Source organism: Lissotriton vulgaris, chromosome 10 (genome assembly GCF_964263255.1).
Source record: "Lissotriton vulgaris chromosome 10, aLisVul1.2, whole genome shotgun sequence".
Classification (NCBI taxonomy): domain Eukaryota; kingdom Metazoa; phylum Chordata; class Amphibia; order Caudata; family Salamandridae; genus Lissotriton; species Lissotriton vulgaris.
This window is the reverse complement of record NC_141698.1, coordinates 287,319,886-287,339,288: the sequence shown is the minus strand read 5'-3', so window position 1 is coordinate 287,339,288 and position 19,403 is coordinate 287,319,886. Positions and strand designations below refer to the sequence as shown.

At 44.1% G+C, this 19,403-nt stretch overlaps 1 protein-coding gene across 2 annotated transcripts in view; it reads left to right on the top strand.

The window, feature by feature from the left end:
- Positions 1–19,403, top strand: part of LOC147685143 (uncharacterized) — a 261,273-nt gene that overhangs the window by 96,694 nt on the left and 145,176 nt on the right. For both annotated transcript variants that reach the window (XM_086941063.1, XM_086941064.1), the window contains exon 2: positions 18,105–18,231. In XM_086941063.1, the coding sequence (XP_086797189.1) occupies positions 18,105–18,231 (127 nt within the window). The remainder of the gene's footprint in view (positions 1–18,104; positions 18,232–19,403) is intronic.

Genomic DNA, 19,403 nt, shown 5'->3' with positions numbered 1-19,403 from the left:
ATTTAAAAAACCTTTGAAATTCACTGAAAAAACCATGGGTTTCAGGCAGGTTATAGTTAGGAATTAGCATTCAAAAAACCTTAGAAAGTCACTGAAAAAACCATAGGTTTCAGGGGTGTTATAGTTATCTGGACATTTCACTCATACAAATCAATTGAAATTCCTCCGTTATAGTTAGTTGTACTAACTGTAACTCTCGCGCCCGCAATCCACTGGTGATGATGTCACATATTACATCATTCATGACATGGTCAGTGACATCAATGATGACATCTCAAATGACCAGGGGGCGATAAAACAAATTATTTAAGTGACTCGGTTTGTTTTCTCCTATTCTACCCATTTGCATGCACTTTGCCCGTGAGAAAGGAGCAGGAGCTCTGAAACGCGTAGGGCCTCTCATTTTGTCAGTTACCCCACAAGTCTTACCTTCGGCTTGTGAGGCAATCTCGCAGAGACGACATGAGCCACCACCACCTTGCCCACTTTACCCCAGCAGAGGCGTGCAAACTGACTAAGATGGCGATGGGCACGGGTAAGGAAGCCAGGGAATATAGATATGGTGTTCTTGAAGCCGTGAAGGTACCTCCGTCTGGATTATATCTGTGAGCACCGGTAGCTTGTCAGAGATGCACCAAGCAGTAAGGTAATCCAGCGGTTAGTGTCACCGTGGACTAGCTCGTTTTAGGAACTTAGTAGGCGCCCCAGTGTGGCTTTTGTCCAAACATAAATAATGCACTCCTGTGCAAACTGAACACACTAAACTAAGTGCTCCTGCGCGTTTTAGGAACTTAGTAGGGACCCCAGCATGGCTTTTGTCCAAACATAAATAATGCTCTCCTGCGCAAACTGAACACACAAAAAAAGCGCTCCTGCGCGTTGTGAAAATAAAGGCAATAAAAAGAACAAGCGCTCCAGTGTGTGAATTCCCCAAAGGAATAGCGCACCAGCACGGAAATCAGAAGCAGGTGGCAAGCGCTCTAATGCGGAAGGCAGAAGCAGGCGGCAAGAGCTCCAGCGTGGAAGGCAGAAGCAGGCAGCAAGTGCTCCAGCGCGGAAGGCAGAAGCCGGCAGCTAGCGCTCCAACGCGGAAGGCAGAAGCCGGCAGCAAGCGCTCCAGCACGGCTGAGGAAAACTTAAGGCAACCAGAATACCTTGGACCCTGGCATTCAAACGTTGGCGAACACGGTATCCGAAGCGCCGATCCGGCGGGAACCACAGTTCATATGCGATTTTCCCTCGGATGCGCTCGCCACCGCAGTGGTAGCTTCCAGTAGCAAAGCTAGACAGCTAACCTTGATTGGAACGGAAGTCGGGCACTCTGGCTTCCGCATGTGTTGAGGAGCATGCACACCCACCGCAAACAACCAGGATCCCCTGAAGCCTATTGGAACCATGACACATTTTGCTTTGACTTGGTATGCCGGTTTGTTGAATAAAGAGTGCTGCCACAAAATGCAGGACCCAGCTGTTCCTGAGTGTGTCCCGCAGGGTGACACCACGTGTAAGATATATATATATATATATATATATATATATATGTGTGTGTGTGTGTGTGTGTATATATATATACATCACGTGCGTTTATATATATATATGTGTGTGTATATATATATATATATATATATATATATATATATATGTGTGTGTGTGTATATATGTATGTGTGTGTATATATATATATATATGTGGGTGTAAATTTGTGTGTGTAGATATATTTTTAATATATATATTATATATATGTATGCAGAGCAAGACCTCTGACCTCCTGGTCAGGGAACTCTGCATTCCCCTCGTGCAGCTCTGTCACTGCGCTGCTTCCCCCTGCACCTCTCTGGTCTCAGGTAGGTGTTTGAGACCTCCACTCACAGGCTCCTGCCTGCGCCTCATCCCTGGTGGGCCAGTAGGAGAGTCTTGCTCTTCTGCTGGTCCGCTCTGCCAGCCTTGTCTGTCTGCCTTTTTGTCTGTCTGCCTCTGTCTGTCTGTTCCCTGCTTTTCTCCTCCATTTGTGCTCTTCTTCCTTTTTGTAGAATTGTGCTTGTGCCTTTGCCTTTTTTCGTGCTCTTGCCTTTTTATAGGGTATTTTGTGCCTGCTGTGTCTAATTTCTGTGCCCTTTATCTGCCATTTTCCTGCCTCTTCCTGCCTCGTGGCACCTCCGCCCCGAGCCGGTTCCCGCTCCAGCTTCCGAGCTGCGCTCCTTCCCCCGTACCCTACTTAAAGGCAAAACCGTCTGCGCCAATCCCCGACCGCGCCAAGGACCCTGGGTCTCCACCCTCCCACCGCTATGATTCAGCTGCCCTCCATGCACTCAACCCCGGAAGAAACTGCCGGTTGTCGACCCCGAAAACCATCCACAGCCAGTTCTCCTGCCGAACTTCAAAGAACAGATACTAGAAACTGAAATCACACCTACCTCCAGCAACGACAGCCAGCCTACAAATCGCCGCCTGGACCCGTTCCCTACAGAAGACACTGGAACGACCATGAAGCGCATTTGCTCAGGAGCCCCCATGGACCCCTGCCAGTTACACATCTTCTGCAGAGCCGCTACTGCCATAACCCCCGAACTACGACGCACCATCAACTCTACCTTCAAAACTTGCACATTCCCGGATGACTGGAAACACGCAGAAATCAAGCCCTCCTCAAGAAAAACTACAGACCCATCTCTCTCCTCCCCTTCGCAGCCAAAGTCACCAAGAAGATCGTCAACATCTAGCTCACGAACTTCATCAAAGCCAACTCTATCCTCGACTCCTCCCAATCCGGATTCCGCAGCAACCACAGCACCAAGACAGTCTTCCTAGCCGCCACAGAAGACATCTGCATGCTTCTCGACCAGGACCACATGGCAGCTCTCATCCTACTGGACCTCTCTGCAGCCTTCGACACCATCTCCCACCGCACACTTACCGCTAGACTCCACAATGCCGGCTTACAGGAAACCGCCCTCGACTGGATCCACTCATTTGTCACCAGCCGAAGCCAAAGAATCAGACTCCCACCCATCCCCTCCAAACCCAGAGATCTGCTGCGGAGTACCCCAAGGATCATCACTCAGCCCCACGCTTTTCAACATCTACATGGATCCCCTCACTTCCATCGTATGACAGCGTAGTATCCTACGCCGATGACACCCAGCTCATCTTCTCCCTCGCAAAGAAACCAGACACCACCTGACTCAGGTTCGAGGAAGGAATGAAAGATGTTGCATCCTGGATGAGCAGCAGCTGCCTGGAGCTCAACTCGGAGAAGACAGAAGTTCTCATCCTGGGCCCACCCCCTCCGCATAGAACAACACCTGGTGGCCCACTGCCTTTAGCAACCCCTCTACTCCCACGGACCATGCCAGAAATCTCGGCATCATACTCTACTTCTCCCTCATCATGACCCCACAGATCAACGCTGTCACCTCCACGTGCTTCATCAACCTCTGCATCCTCCGCACGACCTTCAAATGTGCCCCCTCAAGCCAGAAAGAACGTCACCCACGCACTCATAACCAACAGATTGGACAACAGAAACGCCCCCTACACCGGAATCAACAAGTCCCTGCTCCGGAAACTCCAGACCATCCAGGACACCGCTGTCGTACTAGATTCATGAATCATCTAGATTGCAGCGTAAATGAATCTAAGTCTTTAATGCTTGTGGTATGAGAGAGGCCTATAACTGCCCAGATTGAATATAGATTGGAGAAAATTGGAGGTGTGGATGCCTTCTTCTATTTGGGGGTACTATTTGATTTTAAAAGTATGTGGCTTAACATGGTAGCAGATAGAGGGCTTGTGATGGAAAAAAGTGTAGCGGTGATATTCAGATTTAAAAACAAGCTTGGGTCTAAACCAATGGAAACAATAACAATTATTTAAAAAACAAAACAACATCTGTTGTTATGTATGGGGCATCCCTGTGGGGAACCACTAGCGTACCCACTTTACAACAAATCGAGGATAGTTTTTGGAAATGTTTAGTTGGTGTCCCGCAATCCTGCTCCTCTTATAATTGTCACTCCAAACTGGACGTCCCTTTTGTTACAGATCAGATCAACTCTGCGCCACTCCTTCTGTCGCACTCAGTGTGGAGAAGGGGATCGTTAAAGCTAACACAAGACATTTTGAGAGATTCCCTAATGCTTGATGGCCTGTGTAAAATCAAGTGGCTTCAATTTGTTAAGACTAGCTTTTATTCCAATGGCTTGCCCAATCTATTTGGCGATCCGACTACATGTATGACTATTTCAAGGTCCGAATTGAAGGTTATTGTCTAAAAATCTGAGGTAAATGAGATGGGAGACCAATTGTACTAAGTCTAGGGTTAAGCAATATCATTTGGCACCTACAATAAACACAACTGATTCTATGTATTTATCCTTTGAAACGAATTCCCAACAGATATACCTTTTATTGAGGTTTGGCTTGAATGACATTCCTCTTATGCTGGGTCATCCCTCTATTACTTATTCTCTGTTTTTTATTATTCTGTAGCTTGAAAAGTCAGGAAAGAAAAAAGATTTCTCTCTAAATTTAGTCAATGCCCCCTAGCCCTACATTTTCTGAAGCTATTACCTGACCCCTTCACTTGTTTTTATTTAGCCTCGTTTCTCTGGTATGATTAAAAAAGGGAGAAAACACCACTTATAATTTGGGATAGTGAAAATAATATTTAAATAATTTTATATACCTGTTGCTACTGTAATTCTTGGAAGTACGTCTGTTTTATCATGCAGTTTTATGCATTTTATACTTTAATGGATTTTTATATGAATGAAATTGTCATTTTAATTGTATTTTATGCCGTCTTTTGTACTGGCGAAATAAAGTGATTATGACCGCTATATATACATATTCACTGAAAAAACCATAGGTTTCAGGCACGTTATAGTTAAAAATTAGCATTTAAAAAACCTTAGAATTTCACAGAAAAAAACATAGGTTTTAGGGAAAGTTATAGTTAGTTGGACATTTTACTCGTACAAAACCAGAGAAATTCCCCCATTATAGTTAGTTCAGCTAACTATAATAGCACCCCCGCAATGCACTGCTGATGACGTCACATATTACATCACTCATGACATGGTTAGTGACATCACTGATGACATCGCTGATGACATCATCCAGTGACTGTGTGTTTCTGTAAAGTTTAAATATGTTTAAAATATATAGGGAAAGGCGTATTGAAGAATGAGTGGGCGTATAAGTATCTGAATGGATGATTTAGTAGGTGCGTGACTGACTATAAGTGAGTGATTAAACGTATCTTACTGAATGCATGGGTTAGTGATTAAACTGTGTGAATGTCTGTATCCGTCTATCTGTTGGTGTGTAAGTGACTGCATGTGTTTGTGAATAGCTACATGAGTGTCTATATAGGTTATTGATTGGTTGTCTGAGTATCTGTATGGGTACCTGAGTGATTCTGTGGGTGGAGTGTGTGTGACTCTGTGCATAGATGTGTGAGTGGGTGATTCACTGGGTGCATGGTTTCCAAGAGTGCATCTGTGATGGACTGTATGAATAATAATAATAATAATAATAATAATACAGAATTTTGTATAGCGCGAACAGCTACCTCACGAGGAGGTGTCCCGGCGCTGTATGGATGGGCTAGTGTGTGTATGGGTGTGTTAGTGAGTAAATGCATATCTCAGTGGTACATGTGTGAGTAACTACATATGTGAAAGGCAGTATATATGTGTGTTGGAGTGTATAAATGGCTATAAGTGAGAGTGTGTGATTGTGAGAGTGGCTGTATGGATGAGTGTGTGCTTGTATCAGTGATTGTATAAGAGCATAAGAATGTGCTAGTATTTGTATGAGTAAGTGAGCTGTTGTGTGTATAACTGTATAGGTGAGTAAATGGCAGTGTGATTAATTATTTGCATGACTGACTAGGTGTATAAGTGGAGTACCTCTATGGATGAGTGGCGATGTGCGAGTGTATATATAATTGTATGAGTGCATATGATAGTCTTGTACTGAGTGACTGTACGGATGAGTGAGTGGATGTGTGTGTAAACCTAAGAATCAGTGTGTAGGTATGTAGTTTTTGGTGTTGAGGTGTCTATGGTTTTGAGAATGGCAGTCTGTAATTTAGAGTGGGTGTACAAAGGTTACATTAAGGTGTGAGAAGATGCATCAAATTATAACATGGATGATGTCATCGGAGATGTCATTTGAGATGTCATCAGTGATGTCACTGACCATGTCATGAGTGATGTAATATGTGATGTCATAAGCAGTGCATTATGGGGGTGCGAGTTATAGTTAGCTGAACTAACTATAACGGGGGAATTTCTCTGGTTTTGTACGAGTGAAATGTTCAACTGACTATAACTTTCCCTAAAACCTATGTTTTTTTCAGTGACTTTCTAAGGTTTTTTAAATGCTAATTTCTAACTATAGCGTGCCTGAAACCTGTGGTTTTTAGGTCGAGACCTGCGTAGGCTGCGCTTGCGCAGTCTCGCAGGGGAGATCTTTTGTTTAGAGTGTGGGGTCTTGAACCAGCCCCTCTTCTCCATTGGCTGGCTTCCTAAACGGAGGCCAGCCATTGGAGGAGAGGAGCGTCACTCCGGTCAAGCCCGGATTCGGGGGGGTGTTTTTTACTTTCTTTCTCTTTTTTTTCTCTCCTCTTCCCATTGGCTGGAATTTTACCTTCCAGCCAATGGGAAGAGGAGAGAAAGAAAAACACGCCCTGAATCCCAAAATGACCGTGCGTTTCTCCGAGGCATTTCTGCATGGCCTCGGAGAAACGTGGGGGTGTCATGGCGGAGCTCGCTTTTATTTTAAATAAATGAGTTACACGGAAGCTGCGCTACAGTGTAGGTGCTGCTGGGCACATCCCCGGCAACGCCCTGCTAGAGCCAGCCCTGCTTCCGCATTCCTCCCAGCCCATGGCAGGGCACACCCCGACCGCAGCGCCTCTGACTGAGCCGGGGATCGCAGCGCCTCGCACAACTCCCTTCTCCTCCAGCCGCACCATGAGCTCCTCTGCGCTGGGACTGAAGTCGTCCGTCGCTGCCGACAGCACCATCCCCTCGGCCGGCTCCTCCGGCTTCCTGGAGGTGCCGGGCCAGAAGGACAGTGCACCGGGCCTCAAGCATGTCGCCTCCGAGGGAGAGATGGACTGGCAGGCAGCGAAAGCCTTCTATGAGAGCATGGGCGCCAAGAAGAAGCCCTGGCCCGTGAGTGCGGGGTGGGGGCGGTATTATGTGGTAGAGACAGAGGCGGTGGGGTGGCATGGAGGGTGGCGGGGGTCTGGGGGGTAGTGAGGGCGGAGGGATGCAGGGCCTTGTGTTGGCAGAGAGTGAACTTAAAGTCTTTTGTGTCGCAGGTAACAATGGTGGGGAGATGTCAAAGGGTGAGGGTAATGGATAAGGGGTGCTCCACTCTGCCTACTGATTAAAGGTTCAGCCCTCCCAAAATTCTTTCTTAGCCCCCCGAAATTTGTCTCTAGTTGCACCTCTGATTGCATCCTAATGAAAGGATCTATGGTATCGGCCATTTTGTAATGGCAGAGCTACACAAAGATACACATAGATTGCGTGTTGTCAATTAATATAAATATGCTGGAGCTTTTAACAGCATCTAACATTCTTTTTCATAATAAAGGAAAATTGTCTGAGAAAACCCAACACACTTCGTCCTCTCAATACCATGTATTGCTGTGAGTTATCCTGACTTAATTCAGATCTTTGCACTATGGTGGTAAAAATACCGGTTAAGTACCCCATTGCATGGCTTTGTAAAGTGTTTTGTTATTCAAGTGTGCCTGCACACCCTCAGTGAATGATTGAAATTTCATATTAACATTTTCTTGTCCCCAGACAAGAAAATGGTAATACACCTCCAGACTTCTTTCATGTAACTCATAATTGAGGCAGTTATAGATAAAATGTGAAGCTCTAATGATGTAAATAATGTATTCAGCTAAGACTAGCTCATTAAGTTTACCGTTTCTTTCCCTATAGACCCCTGATAAAGGGTCAATATCTTGACCCGAAATGCATTTGGTAAATTAAAACACATCTAATGAAATAATCTAGAAATGATGAAATTTATGGATTACGAATAACGTTTGAAACCTGAATTTGAAGGAATAATAAACATCTTTTGAAACATACAAAGAACTGCCTCAACATTTGATTAAATGAATGAAAGAATTGATGAAACTTTAATGTTCGTGTAAATAGTGCACACATCCTCTGGAACAGGTTCGTCTGCACCATACAGTTTACATTGTGATTAAGTACTTTCAGACAGAGTACTTGGATGGAGTAGCACACCATGAAAAAAGATTAAAATACAGAAAACTCTGCTCAATACGAGTGCACTGAAGAACCCACATGTAAGTAACCAACTGAAAACGCACCACAGGGTGTGTTTGCACACATGTCACCTCAGGTCCCGCCCTCTACCTGCACCATTATGCAAATGCGCTCCGTGGCGCGTTTTAAGTTGGGGGATAAAGTCCCCGTGAATCCTGTGGGTCCCTGGGGTTAAACTAGCCCACGAGGTACCTCCAGTAAGCGCCACAGAGCTGCGTTACACAGAGGTGTAAAAAGGGGCGTGGCCTGGACCACCTCTTTGCAATGCAGGCCTGTGGTGCTAACTGGAGGTACCTGGTGGGCTAGTTGGCCCCATGGGGCCCTCAGGATTAAAGGGGAATTAATTCCCCAACTTAAAATGTGCCACAGGCGCTTTTGCAGTGTGTTGCTCGAAGGGGGCGGGGCCTCTTGCCCGATAGTGTTTTTTTCAAATTAGATTTTTTGGAAGAGGGGCTGTGTGGCCCTTCTTCTTTTTACTTTTTTTGGGCACTGGGGACCCCATCCCCCAGGGCATGGCCAAATATTTTTATTTTATTATGGAGGGGTCTGCGTGACCCCTCTCCTGAGGCCTCTATTGGCCCCTGGGATCCCATCCCCCGGGGTTGGCCTTTATATATTATTTCCTTAAAAAATAAATTTGTAGGAGAAGGAGGCTGCGTGACCCCTTTCCCGGGCCATTTTACCCCCTGGGACCCCATCCCCTGGGGCAGGCCCTATCCGTTGGAGACTGTGGGGGAAGCCCGAATGCCTCCACGGTCCCGCCGGCTCCCCGTCTCCTGCGGGAGCCGGCATTACTTTTCCACATGGGGAGCTGCTGGCATGCAGCTCCCCTTGTGGAAAAGCAATCCTGCTTTGCTTTATTGAAGCAAGAGCAGGTTTCACTGCTCTCGCTTCAATGAAGCAAAGCAGTTTGCAATGACAGAGCGAGAGCTCCACTGTTCCCTTCCTGTCAATGCAAACAGCAGTGTCCCGGGGGCGGGGGGACACTGCAGGAGCCGGCCCTGGGGGGTGGCGGTCCCCAGGGCCATCGAGGGCTCCAGGAGGGGAGCAACGCAGCCCCGTCACACCCATTGCAAAGCCCCGGGGAGGTGGTGGTCCCCGGGACTCGGGGGTCTGTTACACTGTTACGGACCCCCGAATCTGAATATTAGTGCCCTGGGGAGGTTGCGGTCCCCGGGGTGTGTGGAGTTGCTCGAGCCCCCCCCCCCGCACAGGTGTATTTAAAAAAAATAAAAGCCGGGAGTGGCGGTCCCTGGGGCAGTGGGGGGCCCGCAAAATCATTAATAAAAGCCCCGGGGTGGCGGTCCCCGGGGATTGGGGGGGCATTGGAGGCCTCCCACACATTAAAAATAAGAAGCTCCGGGGGGTGGCGGTCCCTTGGGGCTGCATGGGAGGCCGTGTGCCCCCATAAATATTTATGGAAAGCCCCGGAGTGGCGGTCCCTGGGGCTGCGGGGGCCTCCTTGGGCCCCTGCAATTACATTATTGCATGCCCCCGGGACTTGGCCCACCCAGGGGGCTAAATAATAACGAAGCGTGGGAACCCGCTCTGTTTTTTTTTTTCAGACGAAATTCACGCCGAGTGTGCGAATCTAGACTTTTTTTTTTTAATGCTTTTTGGGGCCTTGGGGGTCCTTGTGGGAACCCCTGAGAAGGCCTTGGGGGTCAGGGTGTTTCTACCCTGCCCCCTTTTCTTTTTTTCACCTTTGTTTCCCTGGCTGCCAACACTTCCTGGTTTGGAGTGTTGACAGCCAATTAGAATAAAGCTCGTGGTCCGGAGGGTCCGCGGATCCACTGCGCCTCTATATATCGAAACCTTTTTTCTCTGCCCCCGCTTACCGAATCACCCCGAAACTTTCAGGATAGGAGCTGACCGGAGCGCCCCACGAGTTTTTAAAATTATGCGAAGATTCGTCATCCGGCGCCAAAGGTACTTGAAAAACAAAAAACGCTTTTCCTATGGAAACTAGGTCCTAACTATAACTATCTACTAGCGACCGCCAGTAGGTTATGTATGTACATATGTGTATATATATATATATACATTTGTTTAATCTGTCACACATTATACCTTTCCCATTAGTCCAGGGGTGATGGCCAAAAACATTATTCAGGATGCTTTTCTAAGCCAAATTACTAGAGGCAGAATAGTGCACTGCAGAGTAACACATTACCTGTACATTTCGGATGCCGCTGTGTATCTTAGACAATGGCTGTTTCTCTGCTACAATCTTGCATCTTTATACATTGTTGATAACAATGTTTGCTATGGTATTAAGTTAGCTCTACTTTATTGTAAGCCGCAAGCTCCCTGTGTCTATTCTTTTTCTTATCCTTTTCATCATTGAGGCAGATTGTCTTCCTTTTTACAGTTTTTTTTTTCTACTAACCCATTACATTACAGTCAATATATATTTTTTTCAAAACCTTCTTGCTCATCCTCTGATCACACAAATCAGACTCAACAACTATGCTTCTATCAATACCTCTTTGCCATATTGAGCGATGGCGTTGGCTCTGTTCCCATTGACTGGTCATGTCTCATATGGCTACAGTAAGTCTTAAAATACACAGTTAATTTAAGCTCTTCACATGAGTTCAGTGGTTCTAGCTTAAGACCGCCACTTTCCATCACGCTACTTCTGATGATCACTTGTGTCCATTTTTTGGGAGTAACTCCATACTCTGTGGAGATAGTAGCTGCTGCGTTAATACATCTTAAGTAGGTTGGATTTCTAGTCCAGCTTCTCTTTCACATTTTCCTACAGTATAGTTACACAGAATTGAATAGTTATGCAGAACTGTTTGATGTATCAAAAACCCGAGCGTATGGCATCTTCTGACCACACTTTTGAAAATATGGAGGAAACGTGATCTGAGTGCATAGTGTATTCATGATCCTGGGTGCCTTTCCAGAGAATGATTGAGAGAGGATTTCTTCTTGATACAGGTATTTGTAGTGTTTTTTGGCTGTCCAAAAACAGATGACATCAAGGGTCCGCAATTGAGCAGCAGCTTATATTGATTTTAAATTCTGTACTGAGTATCATAAAAACATATGGTAAACCCTAATGAATGAAACTTTGGTATGAAGGTAAGCTATGAATTATAAAAAAAAATCCTTGATACTGAGTTTAGGAATAGTAGTTATTGGCAGAACTCAGTATATTGGTTCTTGCACACTGAATGGCTTACATTTGGAAGCCAAAAGTGAAGTGAAATTCAGTTGATCATAACAAATGTTCTGCTGCTCGTTGTTTCCCACAGTTCTCCCAATAAAAATGGTACCCCACTTGTGCGACTGAACCTTGTGCCTGTGACACTCTAGGCCTCCAAATGCAAAGAGTTGACATCAGATTTTTTTCCTCACAAGAAGACACCTAAGGGAGTCCAGGGTGATTGGCATGCGTGGGTACCATTCTATTTTCTTACCAGAAATGCTGGGCAAACTTTGCCAAAATCACACATTTTCCTCATATTTCTGGCACCGTTTCTACGACCCATTGTTTCCAATCTTCTCACGATATACATGGTGACCCATGTATGAGGCTTGTTCCTAAACATTAGACAATAGCTGACCAAACCAGTGACCATGCAAACACTGCATTGATAATACATTGACTTTATATGGTCACACTTTAATCCGTTCCTTTTCCGCTTCCTGATTGAGTTCAGAAAGCAATGAGTGAATCTGGACTAGGGAATATTTGGAGATCCCTATTTGATTTTGTCTCTTTTAGATTTGATAACATAATTTCATAATCTGCAATTGTGTCTGATACTGAGAGATTGAAGAGTATCATTGCAGTTTGTTGACCTTCATTCTGGGTGATGAGGAGATCCTGTTGCAATGATTTTTGGAAATTGGGTCTTCAAACAGCAAATTTATTATGTAAAAAGCTTTTGATTTGTACTCTCATGATTGGTAAATCATTGTGATGGTGAAAAAGCTGTTTCCCTAGTTAAGCACCTTGAAACAAAATTCTCAAAAGACAATGGTGTGACAGACTTATGATTTGAGGTTTTCTCTGTTGTATGCTGAAGGCTGGTTGTAGAAGATCAATTCAAAGAAATAGATTTATGTAATTGATTTTAGTCATGATTAATCAGTTGGAATGGATGTTAAATCTATTTCCTGCATGTCTCTTCTCTAACTGGGACAATCACTGATTTATAGTAGTAGAGGTGATTTATAGTTCGAGAGGTCTGGTGTTAAGTTGTTTACCATACCTAGTTGGAAGTGGTGAATTAAAAGACATCTGTCACCATAATGCCAGTTTTAAGTCGCTTAATATGACTGTGATTAGAATTTATTGGAACTTTGATAGTGTGGGGTTTTGACTCTTTCTGCATTCATAGAAATAGTGTTGGTTGAATAGATGATGGATAAAATCCCTGCTAAGATGAGCCGGGGAGAGTTTTTCAATCTTCCTTTGTGTAAGCCAAAGTTAGCATGATAGCGGTTGCAACAGTGTAGATATCTTTTGTGCTTTACTTGTAGGGTAAGTGGTGGTATGACCAAGGTAAGTGTAAGTTGAGGTAATCATGGAGGAAGTTTGTTTGGTTAAGTATAGAAGTCTGGAGGATTTGACGGAGGGCTAGGATTAACCGGTAGACACAGATTTATCATGTGGTAAAGAAGGTGTGTGAAGTAGGTGAAAGTTCAGGTATTGTGGGTGTTTTTCGGGCCAGATGGATTAAAGTGATGTGGAATCTTTCTGTTCCGCATCGAGTATCAAGGATACTCACCTGTGCAAGACGTAAGCTGGCAACGTGCTTGAGGATGTTATGTGTGTTCTGTGTAATAATTTTGGAGTAGTTCCCACTATTTTATGACTAAAAATGTATAACATCTTTTTGGGAGTAAAATGCTTCAAGACAAAAGTAGAAGCTAAAAGAGAAGTGATGTGCTATTTGGGAGCCTGTTTCTTAAGGTTAATATACAACTTAGCTTGCACTTATGGGAAAGAGCCCAGGTAAATGTCATGAAGAGTAGGTGAAGGGCTTCTGGGCTGTAAAGAGAAACTATGTCAGAGTACATAGACTTAGTTTGGTTTGAGCGCTCTTTTAAGGAATCAGCTTCTAAGATATGATTTTGATTGTGTATAAAGGATATTATTGAAGGATTAAGTGAACTCGACTAAATCATTAGGTACAAGGTTGAATCCATCTTTCATATGTATAATGACACTCTGGCTTTGTGCTGCTCATCAGGTCCCAGTCATATAAGCCTCAGTGATGTAAAATCTAGATTATGGTAATTTAGTTTAATGTGCTTTCATCACCATTCTGAAGAGACTCCAATTGGTCTAGACTGTGGAAGCCATTTCTATTCCAGTATGTACCCGCACGGTTTATATCTGTTTTATCATCAAAGCTTTCCTTTAGTTACCGACCCCTAACTCACCATTGTCCAAACAGGCTCCTAAACAGCCTCCTCCCTGATTTGTATTCATTTGTTATTTATTTTTCAGGAGGGGGTTATACAATTCAGATAGAACGAACCACAACACTCCCCTCATTAAGCTCTCTTGGTCCTCCTCTACATGGCGAAAGTCAGAACGGTCAACTTTCGGCAACAGACAAGCAGTAGTTTGGCTTGGAATTCCTGACCTATGACCCTTCAACTAGAGCCCTCCCTCCATATGTTCTGTTAACACTTAACTTTTAAAATGTCTTTTTAACCAGTAAATTAACCTCTAAGTAACCCTGCCCCATTTGTTTACCTTTGTTGCTGTTTATACCCCAGATGTCTGTCTTATCTCCACTTAAATTACTGGATTGCCTCAAGCTGCTTCTATGAATTCTGCAGTCTAGAAATAAAATGAAGCATAACCAAGTTAAATGATAGGGACTTTTCTAAGATGGTAGCCTTGTAGTGAAGGTAGCATGGGGCAGAGAAGAATGTTGGGCACTAATGTTTTTTTTTGTTTCAGTGGCTGGGTGTCTGAGATAATCTCAGTTAGTCAAGGTTTTTGAAAATTGTTTATTATGTAGTTGGCTTAAGTCAGATTTTATTTGCATTGCGCTCCTCTTTGGAGCGCTAAATTTGATGCTGTGAATTGGCTATGGGATCCTAATCCATTCAAAGATTGCTACTTAAGGCAACCAATCCACCTGGGTTCAGTTTCATTAGTCTTCCCATATCCCTGTTGTTTGCTTTAGGGCATCCATATTTTATTTTTTATCCCTGTGCAACCTGAGGGATTAACATACTGCAGTCAACATGCAGAGTGATTGTTTTGTTGTAGTTGTGTTTTTTTTAGATAACCGTCTAACTTGAATCGCTGTATTTTCATGAGCTGGTGCAGCTGAATAACTGTCACAAGTACACTAAAAGAGTGAAGTTTTTGGAAAACATTGAGTGTTGGTTCCATGGCTGCATGTGATGGCAACTCTTTAGTACAAAACTTCATTGAAAATTCAAGTGAGGGCAGGGAACATATTCTATGTATTTGACTTGACGTAGAAAAGCCAGGGAAATACTACTAACATATTCCTATTTAATGTAATCCTCCATGCCCTCACTGGTTCCCTCTTTTTAGGTCGAGCCTGGCGTATGCAGCGCGAAGCGCTGTCGCCAGCGAGGCTTATTGTTCTGGACTTGCCTCGGAAGTGGGACAGATGGGCAAGTGCAGAGCATTTGGCGATTTGAGCAGGTGTATGCGCACATACAGCCACGCGCTGTGCACATCTCCTGTCCCGCTTCTGAGGCAAGTCAGCCTTCTACAATAGCGCGTGCACACACACACACACAAACACACACGTAGCAGCCGCCCCCAGCCAGTGCACAAACTTGTGAACACATGCGTACACACATGAAGCAGCCACCGCCAGCCATTTCACGCAACTTGTGAACGCTCGCATACACACACGTAGCAGCCGTCCCCAGTCAGTGCACGCCTACTCAATCACAAAAAAAAAACCACACGCACCAGCCCCCACGGTATAACTAAGCCCTACTCACCGGACTCTTTTGTCGCTGCTACAGGCTCCGTCACGCTCAGGACTCCCCTGATATCATCTCCTCCGCATCACCTGGCACAAGCGGGGCTTCCCTCACTCATGGGAGCCCCGCACTTGCATTGGCGGCCTCAGCCGCCACTTCTGCTCCTCCTTACATCTGCAGCCACCGCGGGGCTCTCCCTCAGGCATGGGAGCCCTGCGTCACCACTGCTCCTCTCGGCCAGGCACTCTGTGGGCACGGGCTTCCTGCAGAAGGCGGAAGTCCCGCCCCACGACCAGCTTGACGCTCCTGAACTTCCGGTTTTCGGGCCGGCAGCGGCGATACCTTAACTGCTCTTGTTTACTAGAGTTGATAGCTTTTCCTTCCAGATTGAATGACTCTCAAAGCCCACTTCGCCCTGTACAGTTAAATTGCTCAAGTAATATATACAGATTAGCACAACTCTACTAAATTTATTATCTAATCAGTAACTCTAAAGAACACATCAGATAGCTCCAGAATTAGCCAGGCAAAACAGAAACTAATTTGACAGTGGTCTTTCTGATTATTAATATATGTGTGACGGATCTAAGACCCCTAACAAACTCTGAAAGGGTTATGTAAGGGTTAGCTAGTGTTTTCATAAGGTAGTCTCACAAAGATTATATATTTTTGTATTCAAATAGCACACTCCCAAGAGCTTTCAGCCATCTAAGCATAAACTAGTAATCTGATTGCTTGAACATATCGATCATTCTTTGCCCAAATATCAGGTCTACTTTCTGGAGAGGGCCTGCAACTATTTTTGACCTGTCCCTTTGCATGTGTATGTAACACCAGTCACAGATAAAATTAATCTAACTTTTTACTGTGGTGTCATCCAGTTTCCAAATATAATTTTCCTTTTAGTTAATACCATGAGCTTGATCTTTCCTGTACTGACCTTTGATTGGATATACTTGCAACACAATTGACATTTACTAAGGGAACGTCAAAGGCCCATGGTGTTAGATCAAACAATATTGTGTCATATGGTAAATACATCCTGTGTTTTCCTTTGCACAGTAATTTGTGGGAAAACATCTAGCTTGTCTTAGATCTGCTGAAGTAGATGCTATTCATGCTTTACAAACACGAATGTACCAAGGATGCAGCCTTTTTTCAACTAAATCAGTGTACTTTTCTCATCTAGGGTTTCATACTCCCTAAATTCTGTTCGGCCAACAGATTTTTGCAACTAAATTATTAGTGGTGACATCCACCAGCTATTTTTGCTTTGTTCTATTTTTATATATACCACCTATATAGTGCTCTGTTGGTCAACAATAAACAAGTATCTGCGCCTATCGTTCAGATACTGCTAGCACTCTGGAATTCTTTCATTATAAGTTGTAAGCTCTCAGTCTCAAATCGGGAATAAACAAAAACAAGCACTGGTAAAGCCAAAAGTGTCTCCTTGTTGACTTGATTCCTTTGTCAACGCTATGAATAACAAAGGGCCATGCTACTTGTTGCCGTTTGTTAGACCATATATATCCCTGAGAAACCTCCGATCAGCAAAGGAGATGCTGGCTATAGTTCCGAGATTTAGGAACGTACGCATGGGTGGGACGCTGTTTGGCTACCTAGCACCCAAACTATGGAATAATCTTCCCATAGCAGTTTGGCAGGTTCAGCCAGAAGAAACGTTTAAAAAAACTAAAAACCAGTTTTTCAGAGCATGATGTAAGGGAGGGGGGGGGGGGGGTGTTGAGAACTGCATGAAGGAGGATGGATTCCGGTACCCAGTGCTGGGTCACCTCTAATGAGGTAGCTATGCGCTGTAGAAATTACAATATTATTGCTTTTATGTTGATAAAGTACAGCATTAGCAACAAAACAAACAAGCATTTTGCAATGCAATAGGTCTCGCATTTTTGGGAGTTTAAGCTATTGGCATTGTAAGTGACAATGCCTTATATTTATGTTTTTAAAACCAAAACATAAAAAAAGGCATTGTCAGTTACAGTGCCAATAGCTCAAACTCTCGCAAATGCGAGACCTATTGCATTGCAAATGCTTGTTTTCTCTGTGAGGCATATGTTTTGTATTTTGATTTTCCGATTTGCTTTTATTTTGAATTCTGGGTGGACTATACATAATTTGGGTCAAACAACAAATAAAGGTCCTCTGATAGCTTTCAAGAACCAAGTAGAAAAAAAGAATTTCATAAACCTTCATTGAGGATTTTCACCCAGTTAAAAAATGTGGCTGTCTGGATATCTTTCAGTTGTTAAAGGGGCTTGGTGTTTCTCTCTGAAAATTGTGATTGCACATTGGGAATTGAGTGAGATTTAGTTTTTAGATTTTCATTTGTGAATTTCTTTTTTGTACAGTTAATTATATTTTATAAATTATATTTTATAACATTGATTTTGTTGTCTTGTTCGCTTGTATTTTTGGTGTGGGGTAAAGTGGATGAGATGCACATTGTAGAAAAACAGTTAGGCACCAAAGCACCAAATATTGTATCGCTTTTGTACATGTTTTCCAGCCACATTCATTGTAATGCTTCAAGTAACCTGTATCGCCCCCTGAGATAAAGGAATATAGATCAATTTTCATCTGATGATGGCCTTTGCAACCTGTCCTAGGAAATCTAGTGTTTTTTTTATGGTCTTAAAAAATTGATCCTCTTCTCTTTAAAAAAAAGCTTTTCTTAAAATGATTTTGTGCTTGCAAAGCTATTAGAGCTGTGGCTGGGCTTTTTATTCGTCTTGAATCCATTTAGAGCTCAGGCATCCAGCACCAGTAGTCCAGCGCATTCTGACTGCTTATTGCTTGGTATTTCAGGTGCCCATGAGTTTCGATGATGTGGCATCATACTTCTCAGAGGAGGAATGGAAGGACTTGGAGGAATGTCAGAAGGAACTTTACAAGGACATGATGAAGGAAAATTATGAAGCTCTTATTTCGATGGGTAAGGATTTTTTTCTTTTACGTGCGGAGACCATCATTCAGTAGTAAAAATGTGTTAAAAATAATAATGCTACTCTGGGTGTGGGTAGATTCAGATTTTGAAGTATTAAAAAAAAAAGTGATGAATGAATGAATGAATGATTGAATGTGAGACTTTTAAAGCGCAGACTTAGCCCAAGGACATCAAGGCGCTAGCACCAGACATCATACAGGCAGAACCGATTCCTACTCAAACCGACTTTCAAGGAAACAACCATGTCTTCAGGGCTTTACGGAAGATTGACTGTTCTTGTTGCCCCGAGAGAAAGTCCGGGAGAAAGTTCCAAACATTTGCAGCTGCAAATGAAAAGGCCCTCTCCCGCCCCATCTCATCTTTTTGACCCTAGGAAGAACAAGGAGGTTCTTTTTTGCTGACCTCAGGTTTCTGGAGGGCACATACTGTTGAAAATGGTCTTTATTCCCAAAGGACCCAGGTCATAGTATGCGTTGTGAGTGAGGCAGAGGGTTTTAAACACAATTCTGCTGTCCACTGGGAGCCAGTGCAGCGAGCTAAGGGAGGACGAGACAGAATGATGTTTGGGGATGTCCATCACCAATCTGGCAGCGGCATTTTGCACCAGTTGTAGACTAGAGGGCATTGCAATAATCCAATCTGGACATTATTAATGCAACCACCACTTTTTTTCGTGCTTCAAGTGAGAGGAACTGAGAGATTTTCCTTATAATCCGGATAAGCCCGAAGCAAGTGGCCACTGTCCTGGAAACCTGCAGGTTCATGGAAAGGGAGACATCTATCACAACTCCCAGATTCTTCCCATGGGAGACCGGGGCTGGACAGGCGCCTAGGGCATCATGCCACCATTCCCTAGACCAGATGTTAGGACTGTCCCCAAAGATCAAGACTTCCGTCTTCTCGCCGTTCAGTTAGAGATAGTTTTGTATCATCCACGATGAGACTGCTAACATGCAGTTCTTAAAGTTGAGCGCGGAATCCCTAGCGTTTTGCATGATTGACACCATAATTTGGGTCTCATCCGCATAAGACAGAACTTCCAACCCAAAGGACTTCACCACCCCTGCCAGTGGGGCCACGTAGATATTAAATAAGGTGGGGATCAGCGAGGAGCCCTGAGGCACCCCACAGACCAGGGGGGAAGGCTCTGAGTGGAAGCT